The sequence below is a fragment of the Misgurnus anguillicaudatus genome, chromosome 3 (genome assembly GCF_027580225.2).
Source record: "Misgurnus anguillicaudatus chromosome 3, ASM2758022v2, whole genome shotgun sequence".
NCBI lineage: Eukaryota > Metazoa > Chordata > Actinopteri > Cypriniformes > Cobitidae > Misgurnus > Misgurnus anguillicaudatus.
In genome coordinates this window covers 39,712,347-39,730,021 of record NC_073339.2, presented here as the reverse complement: position 1 = coordinate 39,730,021, position 17,675 = coordinate 39,712,347, and the positions used below count along the sequence as shown (strand labels likewise).

Genomic DNA, 17,675 nt, shown 5'->3' with positions numbered 1-17,675 from the left:
GAAAAGAGATTTATGCTGGAAACAATAACTCGCGTCATTGTTTACTTTGGGATTTGTACTTTTGCATATCATTAACATGTACTAATACACACTTACACACCAAAGGAAATATAAAATTGTGAATTGGATAATAGGTCCTCTTTAAATGCTAAAATCTAGTTTAAATTAAAAAGTTTTAAAGTTCATGTTTAAAATTTAAAAAGTTCACATTTTGCCTATTTTTGGTCATGACTTGATGAAGTGATCAATAATTCATTGTTTTTTTTCCCCCACTTTTTACAGTCTAAGCATTTTATCAATCGGTTTCTTCCTACGGTATGTGTAAAAAACAGTTTCAGCAATTTCATGATGTTGCATCATGTCATTCTACTTGAGAAACTTGAGAAAGTCCTAGACAAGTAACAGCTCACATGGTTTTCAGCTTTAAACAGATTATACCGATATATATCAGTATGAACTCGATATGAACCATGTGCAACAAACCAAGATAACCAGAAGGACCTTTTTTAAGTTGGGTGCATGCCATTCGATGTGGAAGGTGTTTTTGGCTTACGACCCAATGTTCAATGTGTACTGCTTTCACTTCAGCAACAACTATTTGGTTTTGCTACACTAAAAAAGTGCAAATACACAATTTAATTGCTAAAATGGTCTTGCCAAGAAAGAGCTTTCTAAAAAAAGCCTTGCTAAGTGGATATTAGTTGTTTTTAATCCCCTAGTCTCCGTGATATTCCGGTGCTTTCTTCAAAGTAATTCTTTAGGATGTTATCATCAAATCAGGCAAAAAGTACTTTCCTCAACAAGCCACACCATTAGGTAAACTTGCCAAATTTTAAGGGATTGATTTAAACCCCAAAGTATGAGCAATAGCAATAAAACCCACAGCTAATAAATTAAATTCCAATTTTTTCCCCAAAATCTTCACATCCAATACAAATTCACTCAAATTAGTGTTCAGTACACTCAAAGAAATAAAGGTACAAATGTTGTAACTGGGACAGTACCCTTTCAAAAAGGCACACCTTTGTACCCAAAAAGTGCATATTAGTACTACAAAGGTACATATTAGGACCCTTTTTAAAGAATTCCTCTAAGGAATTTTAAGGGTGTTAATGCATTCCCTTTGATGTAGTTACTGTACCTTATATCCAAGGATTTGGCCGTTTTTCTGGTGTTCAGGGACTGAACCCCAGTTGACCAGTATACTCGTGGAGCTCATCGCTTCTGCGCTCATGTTTTCTGGAGCCCCAGAGGGAACTGCAAATGTACCATAAAATCAAAAATTAGCACTATTTTTTTTTTTTGGAATACTCAAATGTATATAATGATTTATCTGTGCATGTCAACCTTTTTTATTCATGTGTCATTATAATATTTAATAAAAACGTTAACTGCATGACGTATGTCTTGGAAGGGTGGGACTGTAACGACTGAACTTTCAACAATCTGAATAATTCCCAAATTATGAAATCATACTTTTTTCTATTTCACCTGGAAATGCACAACAATATAAAAGAAAAGACTAATCGCTACAAACTTTAAAGCAATATGCCAATAAGGCTTATTTGTGCCTTATGTTACTGTGATTTTACCACAGTTGAGGACACAGTTAATGTTAATGTGTATAAGTAAATATATTATTATTATTATAATACAAGCATCAATAATGTCACCAAATGTTCATATGATGCATAAAAATATTATAAAATATTACAAATACTAGCCTAACTGTTACAAGTTATAAGGTAAAACGCAACATTTTCAAAATGTAAATTTTATATTAATTATCAAAGTGGTAAAAAAAAAACCTTTTCTGCTATTAGAGGGGACATATCACGAAAATATGACTTTTTTCATGTTAAAGTGCTATAATTGGATCCCCAGTGTTTCTATCAACCTAGAAAATGTGAAAAAGATCAACCCAGTAACTTAGTTTTAGTAAACCATAATCTGCAAGCATGTGAAAAAATAGAAATTAGGCTCCCCTTGTGATGTCAAAAGGGGATCTTATTATAATAATACCGCCCCTTAATCTGCACCAAATACTTATTTTACACTGCAAAATCTTTTTTTTTTTTTTTTTAATTTTTGTTACACATTGTGTTAATTTTTTACACATTGTGTGTGTCATGCCATTTAATGCGTTATTTCATGTTAAAATAAATGAAAGGGACAACACAAGTTGTGTTAAAAACAGTGATGGGAGTAACGCGTTTCAATTAATTCTGTTAAATTCTGTCCATTAAATGTGTCTTCCCTATACTAACACACCTTCTGTGTTATTATTCATTGTGCCGCCCCCCATGGTCCTGCAACGTTAGATCAGAAATTTCTTGTCTGCAAGTGTTAATTTATCACAAAATAGAGTAACGTGAGTAACCAACTGCTTGATTTAAAAAAAAAATTTGTTACATGTTTATTACCGCTAAAAGTAGTGGAATTACAGTAACAGAATTAATTGTAACGTGTTACTCCCATCACTGTATTTAACACAGCTTGTGTTATCCCTTTCATTTACTATAACATGAAATAACGCCTTAAATGGCATGACACACACAATGTGTACAAAATTAACACATCATGTGTTTTTTTGCAGTGTACATCTTAAAACAAGTCTTGTGAAATGTCCCATTTAAAGGGATAAATTACCCAAAAATGAAAATTATGTCATCATTACTTGTCATGTTGTTTCAACCCGATCAGAGGCCCCATTGCCTTTTATAGTATTAGTAAGTCAATGGGGCTTCTGATCACTTTGATTACAAACAATTCTCAAAAGATCTTCCTTTGTGTTCATCGAAACAAAGAAATTTATGCAGGTTTGTAACAACATGAGAGTGTTGTTGATGACATAATTTCATTTTTGGGTGAACTATCCCTTTAAAAAGTGACAACCACAGGTGAGCCATTTGTAAGCCTAGAGGATCACACTTTTTAATATTTTGTAACGTATCAAAAAAGACCTGTAAACCTATATGTCAATAAACCTAAAAATCTTGAACACTTATTTAAAGACTAGCTACATTACGCAATTAAGAGTATGAAGGAAAGTTATCCAGATGTGTCACCTGATTCTTTAGTCTTGCCCAGTACTGGATTGCTCCATGGTCCAGAGCCGATGGCATTAAAGGCCTGAACGCTCAGCTCATACTCCATCCACTCCTCCAGATCCTCTACCGTCACCTCTCGAGACATACGTTCATTAACCGTCTCCATCCGCGGCTGCCCGAGCCCGTCTGACCTCCGAGCGCGTACGCGGTAGCCCACGCTTTCAGGATTTCCATTGTAAGCTGCTTCTGTAAGTGGCTAAATGAAGATGAAGAGAACGACGGGTGATAAACACAAGCTCCACAGAAGTATCACCAAAGTAATCCACAAGCCTTTTAAAGCATGATAGCTTTCCGTAATAAACAGACCATAATTTAAAACACTATTCACTAATCTTGACACCTGCCTCAGCTGTCCTTGACATGTTTGTAAAAAACGGTGTATTGTGTCAGTGCATATGTGCATGTTTACTTGCGTGCTAGTGTGTTTATGCACGCGTGTACCTGAGATGAGACTCATAGTCAGATAAATTGCCCTTCAAGGTCGAACTTATTGAGGTGGACAGTTCTTCAGTGGAAAGAAATGCTTTTTTCTATTCAACACATCTCAAATAACAAATCTTTGTTATTTACATGCACTCAGCACCCACCTTATAATCTAAAGGTACGAGCCTACACACCTTTGAAAAACGATAACCACATGAATGGGGTTTCAATGTAATATTTTCCTATAAAAATGTGTAGGTCACAGAAGGGAATTTGACCAAAAAAGAAAATGTAGATTGCTTTATGTTTAATGCTCTCCCATCCCTGTATGCTCGTCTAGCTTTAGCATGACATAAGTAACACCAACATCATGGGTTCTTTTGCAAGGATAAACTGCATAGCCTGAATGTAAGTCACTTACTGTACATAAATTTATCCGGGTGGCTACATTTTACAATGATCTAAATAAATGAAAACCTACACAGGCATGTGCATCAAACCGAGAGGATGTTCCCTCAGCTCTTTATGAACGTAAATTAAACATTTCAAATCGTCCATAAAGCATCTCAGCACTGCTTTTTATTGGCACATGGCTCAGATATTTTCACATGAAAAACTGGGAATTCTGGATAGATGGGAAGTCAATTGCATCAGTGATTTTAATAAATCATTATTCAAATCCTTGTGGTCCAAAGTTATTATGCTTTTTTTGATACGGCATTATAAACCAAATACTGAATTAAGCCCCAATACTGGGCTTTATGTTGTGATTAAAGACCACCAATATAAATCAAAACTATGTTATATGCTGTATGTAGTCACCCTTTCCCTAAAATTTGCTAAAATGTATTCATTTCATCAGGTAGCATATTGTGATCTCACCCTGATGTGATTAAAAAAAGTAAAACGTGTTAAAAGTTCCCATCTTTTCTTGAATCTCATTTGTTACTTAAATGTTAGTTTTTTTTATTAAGAAATAGATATGCTGGCTTTTTATTTACATATTTATTATATATTATTTATCATATATATTATTTTGCCAAACGGCTTAGGTTGTTTCTGCACATTAAACTTATACTCACCTAAAGGTTTATTAGGAACACCACACTAATACTGTGTTTGACCCCCTTTTGCATTCAGAGCTGCCTTAATTCTACGTAGCATTGATTCTGAAAGCATTCTTTAGAAATATTGGCCCATATTGATAGGATAGCATCTTGCAGTTGATGGAGATTTGTGGGATGCACATCCAGGGCACGAAACTCCCTTTCCACCACATCCCAAAGATGCTCTATTGGGTTGAGATCTGGTGACTGTGGGGGCCATTTTAGTACAGTGAACTCATTGTCATGTTCAAGAAACCAATTTGAAATGATTCGAGCTTTGTGACATGGTGCATTATCCTGCTGGAAGTAGCCATCAGAGGATTGGTACATGTTGGTCATAAAGGGATGTACATGGTCAGAAACAATGCTCAGGTAGGCCGTGGCATTTAACTGATGCCCAATCTCAACAGAAATCGAGACTCATCAGATCAGGCAACATTTTTCCCGTCTTCAACTGTCCAATCTTGGTGAGCTCATGCAAACTGTAGCCTCTATTTCCTATTTGTAGTGGAGATGAGTTTACCCGGTGCGGTCTTCTGCTGTTGTAGCCCATCCGTCTCAAGGTTGTGCGTGTTGTGGCTTCACAAATGCTTTGCTGCATACCTCAGTTGTAACAAGTGGTTATTTTAGTCAAAGTTGCTCTTATCAGCTTGAATCAGTCGGCCTCAAACCTCTAGCATCAACAAGGCATTTTCGCCCACAGGACTGCCGCATACTGGATGTTTTTCCCTTTTCACAACATTTCACACGCTCAAAATTGCTTAAATCACCTTTCTTTCCCATTCTGACATTCAGTTTGGATTTCAGGAGATTGTCTTGACCAGGACCACACCCCTAAATGCACTGAAGCAAATGCCATGTGATTGGTTGATTAGATAAGTGCATTAATGAGAAAGTTTAATGTGCAAAAACAACGTAAGCCGTTTGACAAAATAAAATCTTAACGCAGTCGAAATCATTTTGGAGGTCACTGCCACGTTTCCACGGCGACTAGTGATAAAGTACATCTTATTGGAAATCCTTTTCATTAAAGACATTAAAACTCGAGACACTTCAGTTACTTGAGAATTGTAAAAGTATAACCTTATCTTTAATGGCAGCTACATGAAAGTTTTAGAGCGAGCGTAATAAATTACTGTACCCAAGAAATGCATTAAACTGCTATGTGTCCCCAGGGTCATTTTCGGCATCAGTACCTCACAAATGTGTAGCAGACGTTTTACAGAAGTCGTTTTTTAGATTAAATGGAGTCCTGCCTTATAAAATGACAGCCTTCATGTTTTGTGCCTTTACAACTCAAATTCTTCGATCGCTCTTCAAGCTTTGAAAAGGTGAGAGGGGAAAAAAGGAGAAGTGAAGGAGAAAATAACAGCAATTACATCTGATACTGACAGACACTACGGCTCGTGATAGCAGGAAAACAGAGAGGAAAAATAAGCTGTCAAGCTCTTTCACTATTTCCCCTGCCTATGAAGCAGGCGCACAGAAGCGCAACATACGGCATTTGTGTCTGTATCTGCTTGCGTTTGAGTGTGCATTTGTCCGTATCTGTTGTATTTGTCTATTTATGATAATGGTAAAGCCTGTTCTCACTGAATCCAGATCCTGTTTAATCCAGATTCCTTTTTTGACACTGCCTATGCAAATTTAGCTAAAGTCATTTTTTGTGATTTATGGTTTTCTACATAATATAAAGATCACTCTGTAAAAATATTACCTTGTAATCTTTAATATTGACTGAGTAAGTCAATGTGTTGAAATCAATGTGAAATCAACCTTTAATGCTCCAATTATGAGACATTAGCCTGGATTTCACAGACAGGGACATATTTTTAAGCTTCTTGGGTCTTCCAAATTCCATGCGGGATCGCATAGGTAGGAAAGTATAAGTAAAAATTGAAATATGATATAATTTACAACACTGTTAAAAGTTGGTTCAACTTAAAAAATAAGTTACCTTAAAATTTTGAGTTAATTGAACTTAAAAATGAAGAGTTTGGTTCCAAAACGCGACAATCTGAATTTTTTTATTAGTTACCGCCAAAATCAGTATTGTATCAGGTCAGTATTAAAAAGTAAATTCTTTATTTTACACAAAATCCGATATCCGCCGTGTTATTTTGTCATCTTTTCTCCATTTTTTTAGTCAAAATGGATTTATTGCGTTTTGGAACCAAACTCTTCAAATATTAGCTGAAACAAAGCCGTTACTAATGTAAGTTAGCCTACACACAATAGGTTATGTGGATAGTAAGCCACCTGCAGAGATATAATTTAATTATTAAAGTAATAAAAATTGTTATTGTTATTTCCATATGCAATCACAAAGCAGAGTCAGCATCATATAGGGGCTGTTTACACTTGGTATTAAGATGTGTTTTCATCGATTGGTTCACAAGTGGACGAGAGAGACACATTACGTTTACACCTGGTATTTAAATCCGTCTCTTTTGTCCACTTTCGACCGCTTCTGTGTTGAATACTATGAGGGGGTGGTCTATGAGACGGTGGGCGAGTCTCTCTGCTGTCATTCAAACCCGAGCGGGAGTAATTATGAGTTTATATGGACGCAAACTATTATTATGTCGGAGTGCACTGCTTGTTTAGCAAGTAAACATGCTGCACAGTGTTTTGTACATGAGTATGTAAGAGCTTTCTTTGAATTTTCAGCGCAATTGATGAAATAGGATCGCGCAACTTTCACACGCTTTCAAAACGAAACTACGGAGATCAGCCGCTTAGTTTTATCAATGAAAGGCTAAAAATAGCGCTGTTCACCGAATGTTCACGCCAGAAGTCAAAAAAGACGTAAAACTTGTGTTTAATACCGCAGATTAGCTAAATGGGCGGAGAGAAGGCGGTCGCGTGTGGCTGTTCGAACGCATTCAACCACATGTGTGTTCCGCAACTCCAAAGCGATCCGATCGAAAGTGGTTTCGACCACCTCTGGATGTGGTTGAAAGTGGTCGAAAGTGGACAAGCTCAAAACGTTTTGAACACCGTTTACACCTGGCATTAACGTCATCCACTTGTGATCCGATCGACGAAAACACATGTTAATGCCAAGTGTAAACAGCCTCATAGATAAAAATCTATGCAGAACCAAAACCCGTAATGTTTTTTCCAAAACAACATACTTTAATATTAAATCCACTTTTTCTTCTTTCTAATGCAGAATAATAAAACAGAAATTATCTTGAAATTACTTTCAAGTGTGGGTGTGACCCATTCTCACCTCCCACCGAATCCTCAGGCTGGTTTCACTGGCGGAGACCACGCTGAGATCTGTAGGAGCCACGTCTGGACTGGCCTGAAGGGTCTGCATCACACGTGACGGCTGACTGAACGGACTCGAACCCACGACGTTTACCTGCTTCATCCTGAACCTGGTACGCATGTGTAAAAGGGGGGAGGTAAAACAATGTTTTTAATCTCCTGGTCTTGCTCTTGAATAGTGGTTGAACAGGGGATTTGGGACAGGATAACAGATCTCTACACCCTCTGATCATCTGTAATCCCTTTAGGACAAGATAGTGTGCTGAGAATCAGAAGACCATCTTTTCACAAGACCTTGAGAAAATCAATTAAGGAGAGAAATGGAAAAGGGAAGGAGAAAGAGGGGAATGAAACACAGGAAACTAAAGCTAGTAACAGAGATAGAGGGAGATGAGAGATATAGGGAGATCTAAAAAAAGGGAGTTTTGGTATGAAAAAAGTCCTGCTAAAAATGCATCCATGTTTCCTCATCCATCTTAAAGGAACAGTCAATGAAAACATAAACAGCCTGTCATTATTTACACATCAAAATTTTGATTGTTGAGATTAAAATCATTTATTCCTCATCATTCCGACAAATCCAGTGAATTTTCTTTTTCTGATACACTATATTTTATAATAGGGGCTATCGGGCTCCCAAAAATGATTTGCTGAAGTCTGGCTCTTCATTGCAGCTCTCATATTTCATTCATTTCAAACATGGAGTATCACTATGTGTTGCGACAGGTTTGCCATCAGTGACAAGATGCGAAAACCAATGTGACGCGTCATGACGTGCCATGTTTAAATTGAACAGGAATGAGATTTGACTGGTATGTGAGATTTATAGCAATTCTGTCTTTTCCTTACACAAACCTGGTTTTCTTAAAGAACGTGAGAAACACAGGACGACAGTATCTCTTAAACAAAGAATATTATGTGGGTCTGGGTAACCCAATCTCTTTTATTTGTTTATTTGTGTTGATGGACACAGTTTTTCCTCTTTTTTCGTGTCAATGAGCACAACTTTCTTTTTCGTGTTGCACGAATTTGTATAGGTGCTGTTTACTGTCAAATTTCAGACATCCAAACACAAACCTTACCCCAAGCCCAAGCGACAATTACTGTTACATTTCAGACATCCAAAACTTACCACACAACCAAGCGACACAATGGTTTAAAAATAAAAACAAAAAAAAAACATAAAATGACACAAAAAGAGGAAAATCGTGTCCATAAACACAAATAAACAAATCTACACTGCAAAAAATTTTTTTCAAGAAAAAATGTTCTTAGTATTTTTGTCTTGGTTTCAGTAAAAATATCTACAAATTCTTAAATTAAGATGTGTTTTCTTGATGAGCAAAATGACCTAGGAAAATAAGTCTAGTTTTTAGACAAAAAAATATAAACTTTAAGTAAATTAGTGCTTAAAAAAAGCAAAAAAATCTGCCAATTGAATAAGAAAATATTTCTTAAATTAAATGTTTATGAAAGTAAACGTATTTTTCTCACTCCATCTGCAGATTTTTTTTGCTTGTTTTAAGCACTAATTTACTTAAAGTTTATATTTTTTGTCTAAAAACTAGACTTATTTTCTAGGTCATTTTGCTCATCAAAAGAATACATCTTAATTTAAGAATTTTCAGATATTTTTACTAAAACAAGACAAAAATACTAAGTAAGAAAGTCATTTTTTGCAGTGCACTATACCATGAAATGACATGAGATAGGGTTGGTTTAGGACAGGGGTCTTCAACTACTCTTCTTCGGGGGCCAGATTTTAAAATTGTAAATATGATGAGGGGCAGCCAAACTTTTTCCCATATTTTTTTTTACTTTTCCCATATATATATGTGTGTGTTGTTGTTGTTTTTGTTACTTTTGTTATAGTATAAAAAAAAACATATTAAAAAGCATGCATTTTCAAAACAAATGCACACTTCTTGTATCCAGTGTGTTGCTTTTTAATTACTGAAAATTCATATTTTCTTTATTAATATTTAGAAACAATTGCAACATGTAAAAGTCAAATGTTAATAGTAAAAGTGTAAAAGATCAACACTCTTAAACATATTTTGTTTATAACTGTTTAACTTTCATTAATTGTGACATGTCAAGTATTCACAACATATAGCCAGTCTTCTCGTAATGACTAAAATTGCACTACATGTTATATTTTATAGATATATAGGCTAAACAGCCTTTCCGTTGTACATTACAGATATAACTGTCGGGAGTTCGCCCCCTAGTGGCAGTCGTAATGAAATTGTAGTTTAATTGTAAATCTGTCATGGGAGAGAACCTTTAATCTACAAATATACTTATAGTTAATAATTTACTTACCAGTAATCAATCGTTTTTAAAGTATTCAAGTGTTACTGATAAAGTGAAACAAAAAATAAAGGTGACCGGCGGGCCGGATAAAGATGATTTGGCGGGTCGCACTTGGGCTGCGGGCCGCCAGTTGACTAGCCCTGGTTTAGGAGAACGTGATAGTAAGTAAATGATGACAGAATCTATATATTTTGCTAAACTATTCCTCTATCTTAAACACCAAGACTATCTTTACATTTACAATTTTGCAGATGCTTTTATCCAAAGCGACCTACGATGCATTCAAGCCATACATTTAATCGGTATGTGTGCTCCCTGGGGATCGAACCAGTGACCTTTGTGCACAATGCAGTTAAGCTACAGGAACACTAGACTCTCTTGCAGATTTGACCGGCACTACACAGAAAGCGTGGAATTGCATGTTTGTGTAATCTTCAGCAGGTAAATAAATGAGAGTCTCACCTGTACTGTGTGAATGGGATCAGATTTGGAATCTCCAAAGAATCTCCAGAAGCTGGCGGATTGTCTTTCTCATACACGACCTTCCACTCCTCTGCCTCGCCCGCAGTACCCACCTACAACCACACAGAGTATGTTCTGAATGCAAAACGCACTGCATATGCTATGCATACTACAATGTCAGAAAAAATTGTCAAAATGGTCCCAAGCTGTCACCTTTGGTAGGTCCTAATATGTACCATTTAAATACAAATATGTATACATTTGGTACCAATATGTACCTTTGCAGTACTAATATTCCATCTATGGTAGCAATATGTGCCTCTTCAGGTGCAAATGTGTACTTTTTTGAAAGGGTACCGCCCTAGTGACCATTTTTTGACAGGGTAATTCTGTTGATGGACTAAACTTTAGACAGGAAAATATGACTGCAAAACACTAAGCTGTCCACAATACTTATGTGTGCCTTTTATGTGCTAGGTGATTTTTTTTCTAGTTAAAAGCATGTTGTCATAAATTGTCAAGACTTAAGGCTCTAAGAGTGTGAAAAGGCTGTTTTCATTGCCACCTTGATCTTAATTAGGCTGTAATGAGATAATGAGCTAATTAAAAAAGTGCATCTTTGGCACATTCAAGCGACTCACATTCTCTCTAGGACCTTATTGAGAGCCGGTTGCATTTATTAATTAAGCGGCATTCATTAATATATTTGTGTAAGGCATTTTAAGTGATATGGCACATAATGTTAAACAGGGGTCTTCAACTACACTTCTTCGAGGGCCAGATTTTAAAATTGTAAATATTATGCGGGCCAAACTTTTACCGTATTTTTATCTTTTATATGTTTTTTACTTTTAACTATTATATATACTTTTAACATATATTATTATTAGATATTAGAACTTATATTGTTATATGTCATATATAAAAAAAAGCATTTTCAAAAAAGTCCAGTATTTTGCCTTATAATTACTGAAAAATTTTCTTTTTTAATATTTTAAAAACAATTGCAGTTTAATATTGCAAGAGCCAAATGTTAATAGTTCAACTATGAACATTGCACAAAAAAAGTGTGTGTGTAAATAATCAACACATGTATTTTGGTATAGCACCAACTATAATGCAGAGCTCTTAAAACCTCTTTTGTTTATAACTTTTTAACTTCATAAATTGTTACATTTCAAGTAATTACAACATATAGCCAGTCTTCTCCTAATGACTAAAGTTGCACTTGATGTTTTCTTTTCTAATATTTTAAAGATATATAGACTAAACTGCATTTTCATTGTACACTACATTTGGATGCGACTGTCGGAGTTTGCCCCTAGTGGCAGTCATAATGAAATTTCAGTTTAAATGTAAATATGTGTCAACATGGGAGAGAAGCTCATTCCAGCATAAGAGCCTTTAATCTACAAATATATTTATAGTTTTACTTATCAGTTATCAATCATTTTTAAATGATTCAAGTGTTACTGATAAATTATTTGTTATATAATTTTCACCTTGCACACAGTGTTTTGATTGTAACAAACTGAAATACATCAGTTCCGGTCAGCGTGCCACATAATTGAATTCATGTAAAGTTCAAATTGGATCCGATAATTACGCACTCGCAGATGGTTGACACCCCACGCAGTAGAGCTGAAGATCTTTGCCCGAACCCGACGGCACCCGTCGGAACCCGACGGGCTCGGGTGGGTTCGGGCTTTATTTCTAACATTTTACACGGGCTCGGGGCGGGCTTGGGCTTCCGCTCCGGCTTTGTGAGGTAAATGAGCAGTCCAATGCTGCTGAATGCAGCAGCGCAGGACCGCGCTGAAGCCATTTATTTAATAATTTTCCTCATCAAAAACATGTAGCCTAATCTTGGTGAGTAAAGGTTTTTCAATGTATAACTAAATATTAATTGAGTCTTAAATACATAATTTAGACAAAGGATATAGACTAATGTTAGCAGTAATGGAGAGAAGTGCCGATGCAAATCCCACGGAGCCTTTCTATTAATTTCGTTATTGCCAAATACCCATCTTAATTCAGAAGGTATTATCTTAATTTAATTCGTTAAGAAATAATATTTTTTATTGGCCTATTTATAGTGTATTGCATAAGCCTATTTAGAATGAGATGTTACAATGTTACAGATGACTTATTTTATTTCTTTGTTTCAACTTCCAAGTTTGCGTGTATATTATAAGTAATGAATAAATAATGTTAAAACCTGTGTAAATTACTCATTCTTGACAAAAGCTGTGTGTGTGCGCTGCGCACATTTAAATAATGTCGGGCTGTTAACGGGTTCGGGCTTTTTAAAAAGCTGTCAATCTAAATGTACGTTCGGGTTCGGGCTGCATTCTGTCGGGCTCCGGTCATTTCGGGCCTAACTTTTAAGGCCCGATTACAGCTCTACCACGCAGCCCCTTTCCGACTCTCCTTCCGGTTTATCGGCCGTCATTTGTCATGTACAGTGGAAAGGTAAAAATAACCATGCTGATTTTAAATCAGACAAAGATGACCAGCGGGTCGGATAAAAACGATTGGAGGGCCGCATTTGCCCTGCGGGCCGTCAGTAGGCTAGCATTGCAAAACAAACTAGTGCTACTGTACCTTTAAGATATTTTGTATCACAATGAAAGGGGCTTATTTCGCGATAACAACTGGCTGCCTGTACATCACCTCGCTTTATAACATAGTTTTATGTTATTAAAAGACATATTTATATTTCATTTGGTGTAATATTGAACTGTACCTGGGTCAATGAGGTGACGTTAATTATTTTGTGTCTGTATGAATAAATTCAATGTAAAAAGGTTAAAATTTCAAATAAATTTGCAGATTACTTGCATGCATTCTCTTTTTTTAAGGACCAAGTCTAAAATTTCTGGTTTTATTTCATTTTGAAAAATATTTGGAGGATAATTGCAAAAATGTCAATGTGGTGCAACCGGTCTGTGTCAATTGGTGCACTATGTATTTTATTTTATTAAAATATAAATATATTCATAAAAAAAATTTGGAATAAAATATAATCATCTAGTTTAGTGTTATACGATTTCTTTACAATAATTTTTACATCATTTGTCAAAGATTATTTAAAAAAACAGAGCTGTTTTCAGCATATGTCAGAAATAACTAATAAAATTATATTTTAAAAGATTTTTTTGATGATTACACTTACATGCCATTAAGGTGGATAAAATATTTCATATGTATCATTTTTTGGCACAATTTTGCGGTTACACCATTTGACATTTTCAAGTCCATTCAGTTAACTTTCATAAAATGGGGCAAATGTAATTTTTTATACACTGTGCATTGAAATAAACACTTTTGGGGCTCTTTGGACCACCCGGGTCACCATCCACTCCCATAGTAACCAGAAAACCCCAAACAACACTTAAAAAACAAAATCTGCGGCCTTTGGCTCAGAAGAAGTGTTTAAACGACATGAGGGTGAGTAAATAATGATAAAATTTGAATTTTGGGGTAAACTATCCCTTTAAATTGAGTCATTACCATAAACAGTCTGAAAGAAAAAGAGAGAGAGCTTTGCAATGTTGCACTGAACTCTTGCCTCAAAGTAAGTGCTTCTTTTAATGAAATGTCCCCTTTAATATTGGAAACCTTATGTTGAAACGAACCGTACTTTTGCAGTGCTCCCACAAACCAGCATGTATTTTTGCAGCCTCTCATTTCACCACAAAAAAGGTGAAAAGATCACAAAAAGAAACGAAATTGGCAACCGCCCGGTCCAGCGTACAGCTGTGAGGAATTCAGCTGTAAAAAAAACTCCCCTACACAAGCTGATTTCTAACCCATAGACTTAAGACCCCATTAGTCCCACCTCAGTACCTCTAATCTTCTCCTCTCGCATCCCTCCCTCCTGCTCTCCGTCGATTAAACAGTATTAAAGATGGGAGCGAAGAAGAAACAGAGAGAAAAAGGGGGGGGATCTCATTAGGAGAAGTTTTTCTCTTCACGCTGCACGAAGTTGAACGCCATCCAAGAGGGGCTTAACACATATGCATGGGCACACACACACAGATGGGCATCACACCTAAAGGGGCCAGGAGACCCAGCGCATGACATCTCCTTAGCCTTCTCGTGCAGTGTCAAATGCAGCTTGTGTGTATGTGAGCTTTTATGCAAGAGCTTGGTGTGCGTTTTCTCCAGGGGAAGATGTTTTAGTGGAAGAGCAAGCCTGTTTGTCCCTAGAGATGAAGTACCTGCCAAACAACAGCATCTTCACTGGAGCACAGCCTGCCAGACAAGGGCACACAAATGCACACACATACACCCACCCTTACGCTTACAAGCACTGAACAGTCATAGTGCGTAGAGTGGTGCTGACAGAAAGAAAATTGCTATTTGTGGCAAAGTTAACCAACAAGGCAGAGATAAAATTGCCATTTGTGGCAAAAGTTTACATTTTATTTAAATTTGTGGTAAAGTTAAACACATGGCTAATGAGAATTGATCTTATGAGTTGTGGTGCAAGGTTAAACAGTTTTCTATGTGTTGCAAAGTTTAACTTTACTTTAAATGGTAAATACTGTAGCTGTTTGTAGCAAAGTAAACATACGGCTGAGAGAAAATTGCCATTTGTGGCAAAGTAAAGCTAAGAGAAAATTGCCATTTGGAAAAGATTAACTATTAAAAAAAGAAACTTTTCATTTGTGGCAAGGTTAAGCATTTTGCTATTTGTGTATTTTGCAGAGAGAAAGGTGTAGCTTTTTTAATTGAAAATTGCAATCTGTGGCAAAGTTAACCAAGAAGGCAGAGATCGATTTGCCATTTGTGGCAAAATTAACCAACAAGGCAGAGATCGATTTGCCATTTGTGGTAAAGTTAACCAAAAAGGCAGAGATCAAATTGCCATTTGTGGCAAAGTTAACCAATTAGGCAGAGATCAATTTGCCATTTGTGGCAAAGTTAACCAATAAGGCAGAGATCAAATTGCTATTTGTGGCAAAGTTAACCAATATGGCAGAGATCAAATTGCCATTTGTGGCAAAGTTAACCAATAAGGCAGAGATCAATTTGCCATTTATGCAAAAGTTAACCAAGAAGGCAGAGATCAAATTGCCATTTGTGGCAAAGTTAACCAAGAAGGCAGAGATCGATTTGCCATTTATGCAAAAGTTAACAATAAGGCAGAGATCAAATTGCCATTTGTGGCAAAGTTAACCAAAAAGGCAGAGATCAAATTGCTATTTGTGGAAAAGTTAACCAAGAAAGGCAGAGATCAATTTGCCATTTATGCAAAAGTTAACCAAGAAAGGCAGAGATCAATTTGCCATTTATGCAAAAGTTAACCAAGAAGGCAGAGATCAAATTGCCATTTGTGGCAAAGTTAACCAATAAGGCAGAGATCAAATTGCCATTTGTGGCAAAGTTAACCAAGAAGGCAGAGATCAAATTGCCATTTGTGGAAAAGTTACCAATAAGGCAGAGATCAAATTGCCATTTGTGGCAAAGTTAACCAATAAGGCAGAGATCGATTTGCCATTTATGCAAAAGTTAACCAAGAAGGCAGAGATCAATTTGCCATTTAAGCAAAAGTTAACCAAGAAGGCAGAGATCAAATTGCCATTTGTGGCAAAGTTAACCAAAAAGGCAGAGATCAAATTGCCATTTGTGGCAAAGTTAACCAAGAAGGCAGAGATCAAATTGCCATTTGTGGAAAAGTTACCAATAAGGCAGAGATCAAATTGCCATTTGTGGCAAAGTTAACCAATAAGGCAGAGATCGATTTGCCATTTATGCAAAAGTTAACCAAGAAGGCAGAGATCAATTTGCCATTTATGCAAAAGTTAACCAAGAAGGCAGAGATCAAATTGCCATTTGTGGCAAAGTTAACCAAAAAGGCAGAGATCAAATTGCCATTTGTGGCAAAGTTAACCAAGAAGGCAGAGATCAAATTGCCATTTGTGGCAAAGTTACCAATAAGGCAGAGATCAAATTGCCATTTGTGGCAAAGTTAACCAATAAGGCAGAGATCGATTTGCCATTTATGCAAAAGTTAACCAAGAAGGCAGAGATCAAATTGCCATTTGTGGCAAAGTTAACCAAAAATTGTCTGTTCACATTAAAAGCAACATGCAGCAACAATGCAACTGATGCTTTGCTCCCATTTTTATGGGGAGTTGGCAATTTCTGGTGACACCTGTGGCAGTGACAGCTGGTGGCAGGATAGGGCATGTTAAAAACTAATAATGAGCGCCTTTCAGGAGTGACTAACAATGGGAGTAAAGTAGTGGAGTTCACATCATCTGTCTTTCATAATTTACTGAGATGACGGTTACTCATAGTTGTTACAGAATTAAAAACGCCTTCTAACGACCTCATTGAAAGAGACAAGCGACACACAGCGACAAAGTAATGTGTTCTGGGTATTAGGTAGAGATTAAATTTCCATTTGTGGCAAAATTAACAAATAACGCAGAAATCTACTTGCCCTTCGTGGACTAGTATAACAAGTCTAAAAGTTATTTGTGGCAAAGTTGAACAAAAAATATTGCTGTTTGTGGCCAAACTAACTGTTTTGAACAGAGAAACGTTCTTCTATGTGTGTAAACAGCGACCATTTTGCAGAGAAGAAACTGGCATTTGTGGCAAGAATATTATTTAAAGAATTAGTTGTTAAAAAATGTGTCAAATTTAACCACAATTTGGCAAGATGGGAAGCTTTAACCCAAGTCACACTGACACACACACATACACACCTGTCCTTCCACAATCCATTTGGAGATGGCGGTTTTGCCATCGCTGCCGGGGCGAAATCTGATGGTGGTGGATCGAGGACTTATGTTGGAGATAACTAGATTCGAGGGCACACCGGGCAGCTCTGTTCAAAAGCAAAGCACATTTATTTACATTACAATTGGCTCCGATTTGAAACATTTCCACATTTTCCCTGTTGGTCCTCTCCATCCTGCGTCTTCATTATCCTTCAAAGAAAACTCATGTAAATGGGCCCATAATT

At 36.4% G+C, this 17,675-nt stretch overlaps 1 protein-coding gene across 3 annotated transcripts in view; it reads right to left on the bottom strand.

Annotated features, from left to right (window-relative positions):
• The window catches only part of sdk1b (sidekick cell adhesion molecule 1b), a 373,118-nt gene that overhangs the window by 66,693 nt on the left and 288,750 nt on the right, over positions 1-17,675 (bottom strand). For all 3 annotated transcript variants that reach the window (XM_073866164.1, XM_073866162.1, XM_073866163.1), the window contains 5 exons: positions 17,416-17,537; positions 10,694-10,806; positions 7,875-8,025; positions 3,069-3,306; positions 1,142-1,257 (listed from right to left, as the gene is read on the bottom strand). In XM_073866164.1, coding sequence (XP_073722265.1) covers positions 1,142-1,257; positions 3,069-3,306; positions 7,875-8,025; positions 10,694-10,806; positions 17,416-17,537 — 740 coding nt within the window. The remainder of the gene's footprint in view (positions 1-1,141; positions 1,258-3,068; positions 3,307-7,874; positions 8,026-10,693; positions 10,807-17,415; positions 17,538-17,675) is intronic.